Here is a 12,595-nt window from a genome sequence, read left to right as displayed (position 1 = left end):
AAATCACGTCAACTTTGTACAACTAATTAAAGCTTTTAGGCAGGTGCAGTAGAGTGCTAATATTTTCTACGCATAACCAATTTCCGAACATAAAATCTAGTTTTTGTAGATCATGTCTTATTTTATGGTTTTCCATAATTTTTTCATAATAAATTATAGTTGTAACCCCAAACCTTTTTTTTAAACACATCTTTTGTTGGTTCGCTGCCTCGTCACAATCCTAGTTGCGACACATACATATGTGCTTCTTCAAAAGAGTTTACACCATGTTTACACCAACATCATGAATCATGTCTTCCAATTTGTCATTAATATTAAATAACAAATTGCTCAATTTGATATAGACCTGAAAAATCTAATAACTGACTATTTTATATCAATGTTGTATAATTTCTACGTAAGGAACCACACAAAAATATGCTTCCTAATTTTGGTAATATGAAAAATGTTCCCATTTGAACAATTCATGCAACGACACCTAATTCGTAGCCCTTTGTCACTACTATCACTACTACCAACTACTACCAACATTGCATTACAGAAAATGTATACATTCTTCAGTCCCCCTATAATCATTTATATGTATTCAGTTAATATAACTTAAATCCATATATATGTTTTATACATGTGTAATTCGAACTAAGTTTTGTCACATTACATTTAACTATAACACCAGTGCAAAAGTCATTTTTTATAATGACTTTTTATATTATTTATAACTCCAACACTATGACACAGTGGCAAAACTCTAAATAAGATAACACTTTATACACCAATTATAGCTATAACTGATATAGAAAATGAACGCAATGACATTTTTGTAATAAAGAAGAAACTTTCTATACTGGTTTTATTTCTAACTAATATATAAAGTAGTTTCTTATTTTTTTAATCCTAAGCATTAAGAAGAGGGGAGACATCATTGTTGGTGATGACAAGGAGGTTGTTGTCATCACCAATGAAAAGGATGAAAATTGAAGTTCACAGCAATAGTTTCAACAAAGGAAAATGACTCGACCGCGCAAGCAGATAAGACCATCATGCGAACTCCAATCACCATAGCATCACCAAAATATGCAATCCAAATTGGATGCTTTTGTTGTTTCTGATGCCAAGGGTTTTCTTTATAATGGATTTCTTAAAGTAAGCTTTTTGTTATTTCACTTTTTATTTCTTGTTATGTACATATTTCACTTTTTCTTTCTTGTTATGTATACATATCATTAACATCAATGTTTTAACTATACTTACACAACCATAGTTTTTGTTTCATTTAATTTCAAGCATGATTCGTGCATTTCAATTTTTTTTCTCCATTTAGTTTTATACTTATAATTCTTTTGAAAGTGCCCTTTTTTTCTTATAGCTGCATAATTTATTTTAGTGTCATTGCTTATATTGCTACTCAAAATGTTATATTCTCTTAGTTTCCTTCATCTTACAATCCCAAGCATTATAATGAATTCTACAATTTCTAAGTTAGAGGCTTAGTTACAAGAGCATCAACTAATTCAATGGTAATTCAACGCCTTTAGCTCCTCTCCAATACATCAGTTCTAGTTTTAGTAGTGTAGTCTTGTTGGTTGGTTTATTCAACCACCAACTTCTATGCAGTTGTCGTCTACTCTAGAGTATCTTTTCAGTTTTCTTTTAGTGATTACGTTTTTTATACTGACTGTGCGTTTAACTGATATAAAAAGTGACACTTTCTATATCACTTGTGGCTTTAAGTGGTATAAAAAGTGACATTTTTTATATTGGTTTTAAAATCGATATAAAAAGTAGAAACTTTACCGTCTTGTATTTATATCAATTTTGAAATTGGTATAAAAAACTTTTTTAAAATTGTATAAAAAGGCTTTCTTGCTCTAATATATTAAAATAGGTTTAATTGCTTGCTTTGTTCCCAGTTTGGTTGTAGTGTGTCAAGTTCGTCCACCCTTTTAAAAAAGTTTTAATTACGTCTAAACTTGGTTTAAAAGTGTCAATTTCGTCCAAACGTAGTAAAATTTGCCTCAATCAAATTCCTTCCGTTAAATAGGTAGAAACGGTGTCAATTTTTTTTTCTCTCTTATGTTTTTCTGTACAATGCAGCCTCTTTGTCAGTGTTTACAACATAAAATGATTACTTTTCAAATAAAGCATTTGCAACCACTTTTCAATGTATTCCACACCAATTTTTATTAACCTAACTATTACGTTTACATATATATCATTCTTTAAATAAAAAAGAATGTTTTAATAATATAAAAGGACAAAAACAATATATATTATTGTGTAAATATATCTAACCAAAGTATATGTTTTTTTTGGCGAGTCCAGTTTCAAAAGAATATTAATATAATAAAAATATTATAATAAAGTTAAATAGAAATAGAATTTGTAAAACTAAGTAGTATTTAAATAATTTTAATAAATAAAAATAAAACATAGACGAGGAGAGAAAAAACAAAAGCTTATTAAAAAAAGTTAATTTTTTTATGAATTGTTAATCGGCAGTTTTCATTTTTTTAATATCTATAGCGAGTTTTTTTTACTATCAACACAAATATTATTATTTATCAATTGTTTGTTTTAATTTTTGTAAATGTTGACTGAAAAAAAAATTCAACAACATTAATTATGATTGTTTTACATTTAAATAATTGTATATATTAGTAATTGAAATATTTCATCCGAATAATTAAGATTCAATTTCATGATAACTTGTTCATAAGTAATAATGAATAATTTCACTGCAAATTGAGATGAGCAAATTTTTACGAAATATACTTTTTTCAATGTCTAAAATGGTTAAAATTATAAAATTAGTATGGAGAAATATTCTGCTGTATAAACATAATAAATTGTGTAGTTGTTTAAAATTATAAAAGTAAAATATTATACTATTTCCTTTTTCACTTGATGAAAATAATTCAAAAGCTAATTGAAAGCGTAGACAACTGTAAGTCATTAAAAAAATGACGTAAATTAAATCTTTGGATAAATAATGATAGAACGACACTAAACAAGAAAATAAAAAATAACGGAATAAAATAAATAGTTGTGTTTTAATGATAAAGAGTTAAGGGGTAAGATAAAAGATAATATTTCATTTGAAATAATTGATTTTCTTTTCTTTTCATAGTTAAAAAGTTACTACAGAAAACATGTACATAAATTTAAGCAGGAGAAATAAAAAGGAGGGGTTGTTTTATAAAAAATAATAATTGATACTTTTTAAATAGGTTGGGTAAGAGCTTAAGGTGAAAATTAAATGTTCAAAAATGTTATTTTAAAAGGTGTTTAGAAATCAGAAGAGAGAAAGCTACAAACTTATTTAAATTTTATTAATTTAATATTCTTTTGAACACGGGTCTTTTAAAAAAAATATATATACTTTGGTTAGATATATTTACACAAAAGTATATATATTATTTTTGTCCTTTTATATTATTAAAAGATTGTATTTTATTTAAAGAAGGGTATATATGTAAACGTAATAGTTAGATCGATAAAAAATGGAGTGAAACATAGTGAAAAGTGGCTGTAAAGTGCTTTATTTGAAAAGTAATCATTTTATTATAAACATTGATAAAGAGACTCCATTGCACAGAAAAACAGAAGAGAGACAAAAAAAAGTTAACACCTTTTGCCTATTTAACGGAAGGGACTTGTGAAATTTTACAATGTTTGGATGAAATTGACATTTTTAAACCAAGTTTGGATGTAATTGAAATTCTTTTAAAAGGGTGGACGAACTTGACACATTGCAACCAAACTGGAGACAAAACAAACAATTAAACCTATTAAAATATAAATATTAACAAATTATTATAAAATAATTAATCTTTCAAAACTATCATATTAAAAAGTGACACTTTTTTATATTAGTTTTAAAATCGGTATAAAAAATAGAAACTTTACTGCATCAATTTTGAAACCGGTATAAAAAACTTTTTTTAAATTATATAAAAAAGGTTTCTTGCTCTAATATATTAAAATATAAATATTAAAAAATTATTTTAAAATGATTAATCTTCCAAAGCTATCCTATTAAAGAAAATTGAAGATTCAACAGTACTAACTCCCCCAAAATTTTGGTAGTATAATGCTTGGAACATGAACTTTAAAAAAAATATAAAGAATATAATTTGTAGAGATCATGCATCCTGAAACTCAATACTAATATGTTTAATATATTATAATGTGACTAGGAAAGTTTACAAAAACACATTCAATAAGAATATTAAGTCATTATTAAACTTTTAATATAACTAAATTAATTAATTAACATGCAAATTTTAAATATTTTAAAGCTTATAATGTAAATTAATTAAGATATTGAATGTGATTCGTAAATATTTAAAATTCCAATAGTTTAAATTCCAAGTCTATAACGTAATACCTTAAAATCCAAAATTCTAAAATCCAATCTAACATTATAAATATAATTTAAATTTTAAACTCTTAATTTAACATGATACGTATAATTTAAATTTTAAAGTCTAATCTTAAAATCTAATTTGATATGAACTTAAATTTCAAACAACCCTTTATAAAATAAAGAAACTGTAACATCCCAAAAATACAGTGTTGAATCATATAATAAAATAATCACATTCATAATATTATAGATCAGTTTCACATAAAGGGGGGTACGATTATGGCCGAACGACCTTACATAGTTGCCGTAAATTTTGCAAGCTTACAATCCTACGGCCAAGACCGAACGATATTCAAAATACTCTTACACCGAACGGTTCTACAATACAAGTAAAATAGAAGCTATAGTAAATAGCCGAACGGTTTACAAAATAGCTTAGACCGAACGGTAATACAAAGAAAACCAAGACTGATCGAACGGTTCTACTGTTCGGTCTTCACTTCCACTTCGACCAAAGTATCTTCCAGTGCCTCTTCCAGCAACTCTTCTCCTTTTGCTCACATCCACACGGATGATCATTGCAACAGGAACAAAAACAGACGAAACAACGAAGTAGACAAGATAGGAAAAATGGTAAGCTTATGTAATTTAATTCCTGGCAAACATTTTCATATCACATAGGTTTCACACCGATCAATTGCACAAAATTAAGCATTCATTATAGCATGCAAGAAAACAACATTTGACTCAGACCGTCCGAACTGTATGAATTCTGTGTAGCTACGACATTCGTGCACCCGGGTGATGTAGTAACTAGGATACCCTCAACAGCTGCCACCCGAGGTTAATTCGTTCCGTCCAAGTTAACCTTATGGACTAGGACTTCCTGCCATTCTCACACATGACTTACCCTCCTCTACGTGAGAAGGAGTAATCACGAATATCAGGATGAACGCCAGCTTAGCTTTGTCCACATTCATACTTTACCATTCCAATACCATTTCATGAGATATTCCTCCCCGGAATACTCTTACATAATCAAACTCGTTTTTATCCATTACATTCATCATAATGTATTCTCAAACCTCAAACTAAACCAATCGCAATAGAAATTCAATATGAAGTTGAATATTGAACGATAGCCTTCAACATAGAGACGAGACCGAACGTTAGGAGTGAGACCGAGAGGTCTTCAGCTCCCAAACAAATTAGAACCAAAAGAGTTATCATCAGAGCTATGAAAGAAACCGAAAGGAATAACATTCCATAGTAAATAATAGGACCGGATGCTATTTACAAGATGAGCCGTTTCATTAAACTGACCCCTGAGAGTTCAAACTGAACGCCACAAAGCCTAGGCCGAGTACTAAGACTCTAGGCTGAACACCATTGATAGAGACCGAACGCTTTATAACACCGAATACTAATAACATACTGAATGTTTTGAATAAACCGAACGCTATTTATACTTAGTCGTTAGTATGTGACTAACATAAAAGGGTCGAGTGCTAGTATAAGACTGAGCACTGTAGAAATCGAACACTATTGAGTTTGGCCGAACGTTGTTATTTTAAAAATGATAATGATAAATTACTGAGATGAGACCGAGCGCTTGGTTTAAGACCGAGCGCCACTTAGACCGAGCGCCTGGTGTAAGACCGAGCACTACTTAGCTTATAGAATAAAGGTTTTATAGATATGATAAGGTACCAAAGTAAATTTTCAAGGGGAAACGATATATATATATATATATATATATATATATATATATATATATATATCTTATTTAAGTGATATAGAATACAACTCTAGGTTTATAACCAAATACAAGGAAACAATTACCCTTGGACCGAACGCTTATGTACCAATGTTACAAGACAAAATCGCTCGGTCATCAACTGAAATTCTCTCCAAATGAAAGAATCTAGTCCCAACCGAGTCCACAAGAAAACTGATCGGTCAATAATGACCTTCAATGACAACATCAAATTTCGCAGAGAACTACAAACATACGATTTATCCTTATATCAATTCATTCCTCATCATTTATCATCATAGATTCATACTTCATATTCATCCAATACTCAAACAAACATGCAACCATCCAAAACAAGAATTCAAATCAAATTATATAAGCTTCCCTTACCTCGTAACGTGACCGAACGCTCATAGAGGCAGAATACTGGTCCTTCACCAGATTTCTTAAGAGATTATAGTTCACGCTTCAAGAAACTACCCAAATAACAACCCAGAAATGTATTCAGATAGTGATAAGAAACCCATGTAACCAGAAACTTGGTTTGCATGTACAGGAAACCGCACGGCTGAGAGAGGGATGAACTTACCAGCTCAGAATGGAAAACCGAACGGTTCAAACGGAAGCTCTCGACGCTGGAAGAGCTCCAACGGTGCCTGAGTGGTGATCGGTGATCGGAAGAAGAAAAGAGTAAGATTTCTTAGGGAGAAGTATGAGCTTTTTAGAGAGAAGGAGGAGAAAATGAAAGTTTCAGAATCTGGGGAAGAAGGGTTGCATGCAGAAAGTGACACAGAGTTTGAAATTTGGCATTAACTACTGTCGTCACTAAAAACGAACGGCCACTCTCGTGTCCTGCAGCCGCTTGTTTTTTACTATCCGAAATTCTGACTCTCTCTCCTTGACACTTGACTTCCACTACTTGGGGTTTTTGAGTGGGTTTTAATGAATTTTGAAGATAGTAAAAAAATTAAGAATTATTATGAGAAGAGAATTAATTCGTTTGTTTTTGTTTGTTATGAATCTAAACATATTTTTTTATTAACATAAATATACTATGGTTATGTTAATCATTACGCAAGGTAGATGAATTATGGTTATACAATTCATATTTTCAATATCTTATTGGGTATGGAAATCCTAAGAAGGCTAATAGGTAGTGAGTCATATATCTATTTAGGAAATAAGACAAATTGACATGTAGGGACCATTGAGACATTTAGTTTAATTTTAAGTAATGATTTTGTTTTTGTATTTATAAAATACTTTTAAGTTCCTAGTTTTTCTAAAAATATGTTTTTCTTTGAGGACTATTGTCTAAGTTTTTTCTTTAATTTCTAGGATGGATTGATTTTAGGTTGAAAAATAAATATAGATAGTAAGTTTGAGTCAGCTATATGATGATTTTTATGCTATTATTGTTCAAAATAATAGTTTTATGAACATTTATGATTGGATTAAAATGATATGATGTGGCTGAAAAATTCTTTGTGGTAATATTGAAGATTGAAACACATATTGATAGAATTAAACAATTAATAAATAAATGAGTACTTAATATTTTTGGAATTTACTACTGTTGAGGCTTGCGTTGATTGTTTAAGGATAAGAAAATAAACAAGTTGATATCTCATACAAAAATGGAATTTGAACCCAATAAAATTCATTCATACATGTATTAGAAAGAAGAAATTGAAGTTTAGTGAATATCATAAAAACATACGTACGTATTAAAATTATCTTTAATCTTAAATTTCCAAAATGTAAAAATAAATAAATAAATGGCTAATATAATTATAAAAATTGTATTTTACTGTTTTATTAACCTTAAACTAAAGAAAGCTTAAATACGTTTCTAAAATTTTAGAATTTTATTTAACTTTTAAACTTTTTTTTTATTTTGACTCCTAAATATATGTTGAAATTATTATTCTTTGAACCGTTCAACTAAGAACCAAGATGACAAAAATTATCAAATTTAGAATCTTAAATGAAATTCTAAAATGTTCATAAATTTATTTATTTTTCAAAACAATTAAATATAATAATGACATAAAATTTACAATTTCAAGAACTAAATCAGGAAGACAATCATAGGTATTGGTATAATCATAAATAAATTTTAATAAATTTATCTCATTCAAAGAGATTACTTTAAAACATGTTTTCATAAGCGAAAGTTTTATTTCTATAACCTTCTTTTATTCTTAATATTATGTTTTAATAAAGAGTAGTTTTACTTTCTTTTAAATGAAATTAAATGTTATTAATTTAAATTTATTTTATTTTATTTACATTTGAAATTGGAGAAATTATAATTTAGTAACTGTAATTAACAAAATCTACACCTGGATCTCCAAATTCTCCCAATTCTGCAGTCTACTTTGACCATGAAACAGAAGAAAACAAAGAAAAGGGAAAGCACACACAGAGGCACAGAGGCATGTCCCTCCCACAAGCCCAAAGGCAAACAACACAACACACAGTGTCTCCTCAATCTCCCCAAAGTCCATTCCACTTGCCACTTCTCCACTGCCTCTGGGTAAAATATATAGAACAAATTCCAAGCCTTTAAGGTACTGTATTTTTTCTCACACCACCCACATGGCTCTTCTTCACAAGCTCGCACCTTTTTCCTCTCTCCACTCACCCTTCACCGGAAAGCCCTATTTTTCTCCTCCCCGCCGCCACCTCGTTTCCTTCTCCGCCTCACCCTTTACGGAGAAGCACTCCCTAGAGAGGTACCAGAGGGACCAATGGGTGTACGAGGATAGTCAAACGATGTCGTTTCCTCCCCCCAGCGACTCGGGATCCGTGAGGGAGGAAGACATAGCCCTGCAGCTGCCGGAGCTGAAGAAGCTGCTGGAGGTGCTGAGGGAGAAGAGGAAAAGTGAGGGGAAGTGCAGTGGAGGGGAGTGTTTGCCAGGGAATGTGTTCTTGGTGGGGACCGGGCCTGGGGACCCTGAGCTTCTCACTCTCAAGGCTGTGAGAGTAATTAAGAGTGCTGATTTGTTGCTGTATGACAGGTTGGTGTCCAATGATGTGCTGGATTTGGTTGCTCCTCAGGCCAAGCTTCTCTATGTGGGAAAAACTGCTGGATACCATAGTAGAACACAGGTAAAGATATTGTTTTTTTTGTTGGGTTGTTGCTAGGTTTTAAATTGTGGTTTTGTTGCCACTCTTTATATTGTGGGGAATTGTGGATAAACGTGGTTTTTGCAACCGCAATTGCGGTCGTGGGTTTTATCATTCTTGATATTGCAGAAAATTATGGATGAATGTGATTGCTGTGGCTGCCATTGCGGTCACAAATACTGAAATACTCTAAATTTTCTTGGAATTTATGATGGGTTAATGATGGAGCAAAAAAATTGTGTGTGTCAACTTTTGAATATCCTTTAGAGGTGTGATTTTTGTTTTGAAGTTGTAGAGATAGTTCGAGTCATAGATGATGATTAAATGGATCTTTTTATGCTTGATTTGTGGCAGGAGGAAATACATGAACTTCTTTTGAGTTTTGCAGAAGCTGGGGCAACTGTTGTGAGACTTAAAGGGGGTGATCCATTGGTAAGGTTTTGTTTGAGATTGTTTTAGTGGATTGTATTAGTAAAGAAAGTTACTGTTTTAGTTTGTCATGGTCTGTATGATGAATGTAGATGTCTTATAATGATTGTTGTTGGGTACTTGTAGGTGTTTGGGAGGGGTGGAGAGGAAATGGACTTTTTGCAACAGCAAGGTATCCAAGTCAAAGTTATTCCAGGTATGATTCATGAATGTAATGATTCAATTGGCACCAATGCACATTATTGTGTGTATAAATTTTTTTTCACTTATAGAATCAGAATGTGGTTAGCTTTAGAACTTGAAACAAGTATCTCTCGATCAATCAGTCACAGGCCACAGGCATATGCATATGTATTACACTTTATAAAACATTTTTCTTACATGAATTCTTCGTATGTATAATCATATCTTTCTGAGCTATTAGTGGCAAGTCAATGATTAGTCCAACTTATGTTGGCATGAAAATATGTTTGGTCCTAGCCTAGGATCTAAACATCACGCACTGTGGCCTTGTGAGAGGGAAAAAGGAAAGTGTTTTTCCTTTTTCAGTTTTTCTACTTAGTAAACTATGGAGGGTGATCCATATTACAAAGGGTATTTAGCACATAGATTTAAATGAACTGGATCCTGTGGAAAGTAAATTTCACATTCCTATTTCTTATACTGCTGTTATTGCCATTGGGAAAGAATATTGAATGAAAGCATAAAATATTATTTCTATTGTCTCCACGTTGCCTGTTCTTCTATGTGATGATTTCTATAAGAAAAGGAAGAACAGTGATGATTATTGTAATTAATTATTTCTCATTTCTTGCAGGCATAACTGCTGCATCTGGAATAGCAGCAGAGTTGGGAATACCGTTAACTCACCGAGGCATTGCAAATAGTGTGAGATTTCTCACAGGGCATTCAAGGAAAGGAGGATCTGATCCTCTCTTTGTATCAGAAAATGCTGCTGATTCTGATTCTACCTTGGTGGTTTATATGGGCTTGTCGACTTTCCCTTCACTTGCACAGAAGTTAATGCTTCATGGTCTGTGCCCTCAGACCCCGGCTGCAGCCATTGAGCGAGGGACAACACTTCACCAACGCACTGTAAGCACAATCTTATCTTTCTTTCAACATAGTTCTCTTCCTGTCACATTGATTAAGTTTCTGGGATCGCATTTATTTACTGTCATTATTGTTAATAAATTAACAGGATCTGGCTTTATTATGAAGTAATAATTTTTGTTTTAACATACTAGTAAGGTAACACTTTTTCTTATGAAAAAAAAAAGGAATGAAGGAGAACTTGTTCCAGTATCATATGGAAACTTAATGAATTATTAATATACTAACCTAAAATTGAGGCAATTTATGAGGTATTGATCATCAATTTTACTTGTATTATATCTTGCAACACCTAAAATCATTAACGCAAGATCTCCGTTACAAAATTAAATGTACACCTGTGAGTTGAGATATATGTATACCAACTATCATTGTAAAAAGTTGTTCCAATTTTCTTTTACTAGTAAAAGCTTGTATGTTGACAAAACATATTCAGTTTCTCTTTAGACAGGTCTTTACTCCTACACAAAAACTGTTATGATGCTTGACTTTGTATGAAAGTGAATCATATTTTTGACAAAACATGGGACCCACCATATCTCATGCAGGGACACACAAATATAGGATTTGCTGTCATTCTCATTCTGAAAATGACATACATGTTCCTGAGGAAAAAGCTTATCCAAATACTTATTGTGATGCCTTTGTTGTTAATCTTAACAAATTAATTGTAGTAAAGATGGTCATCTAGAAGATTGAATATGTAGTGTGGGAAGGAAGTGTATGATGTGTATCAAACAATAAAGTGATAGGCAACCCCTTTAGTTAGTTCCTTCTAATTAGTAGAGTCATTAGTCTTGGATCTCTCCCAATATCCAGAAAAATTGTTTTTATTCTTTCTGTTCATCAATAACAGTATGTTCTTTGTTTGCTCAATCTGAACCAGTTCCTTTCATGCAATCAAGACTTTATGATTTTATCTAATGGTAGCAGTTAGCAGAGAGACAGATTAGTTTGTAGTTGTGAATGGTTGTTAACATGAAAGTAATCATTCATAATCATGCAGGTGTTTGCTGAACTAAAAGACCTTTCTGAGAAAATAACATCTGCTCAGCTGGTGTCACCAACACTGATTATAGTAGGAAAAGTTGTTGAACTATCCCCATTTTGGCCAGCTTCTACAAAAGAAGAATCATGTTTAATGCAGACATGACGGACGATGTTGTTGAGAAATATTACTGTGATGTGAAGCTTGGTGGAAATGAAGGGTTACTTGTGGAGGGTTGATTTAGCATGCACTTGCACATAACAAGGGGTGATGATAGTCTTGATCGAGATTTATGCAGGATGGCTGGGAAAGCTAAACAAAACTATCTGATGTTTATGGAAATGAAGAACTTCTGCCACCGTCTTGGGGTATCAATGATTTTTTTAGTCTTTGGCAGGAACTGTTTCAGAACCAATTTTGATTTTTTTTCATGCTCAAGATTGGGAATAAAACAAAGTGCTACACAGATTCACTCAGTTTTATAAAAAAACACACCGATTTTGGTAGCTGCTGTTGTCTTGATCAGTGAGAACATGGTCATTGGAGGAAAATTTGTGTTATAACCTTGAGCTATTTAGAATCTTTCTTTCAAGAAAAAATGTGGAAGTATCATCATGTGTTCATATCAATGTTGCTGTTATTCAGAACGATTGATTCTGTATTTCATTCATTGTTCTTACTTCATCATGTGACCTTGAGGGTTGTAGGAATTCAGTTCTGGTTTGGTGAATTCAAAATCATATAGCTGGTGGTATTCTTGTAACCAAAAGAAAATATACATGATAAGGTTTTCTTGAGTTTTTGTTTTCCA

At 31.6% G+C, this 12,595-nt stretch overlaps 1 protein-coding gene across 1 annotated transcript; it reads left to right on the top strand.

Annotated features, from left to right (window-relative positions):
- The first annotated feature begins 8,557 nt into the window (after positions 1–8,557).
- Positions 8,558–12,595, top strand: UPM1 (urophorphyrin methylase 1). The gene is made up of 5 exons (XM_047316454.2): positions 8,558–9,236; positions 9,609–9,686; positions 9,810–9,879; positions 10,501–10,778; positions 11,803–12,595. Exons 1-5 carry the CDS (start codon positions 8,724–8,726, stop codon positions 11,947–11,949), a joined length of 1,086 nt encoding a protein of 361 aa, XP_047172410.1. The 5' UTR covers positions 8,558–8,723; the 3' UTR covers positions 11,950–12,595.

Source organism: Vigna umbellata, chromosome 3 (assembly GCF_029865625.1).
Source record: "Vigna umbellata cultivar VRB3 chromosome 3, Vumbellata_1.0, whole genome shotgun sequence".
Classification (NCBI taxonomy): domain Eukaryota; kingdom Viridiplantae; phylum Streptophyta; class Magnoliopsida; order Fabales; family Fabaceae; genus Vigna; species Vigna umbellata.
The sequence above is the reverse complement of the archived record's forward strand: the minus strand, read 5'-3'. Positions and strand labels throughout refer to the sequence as shown.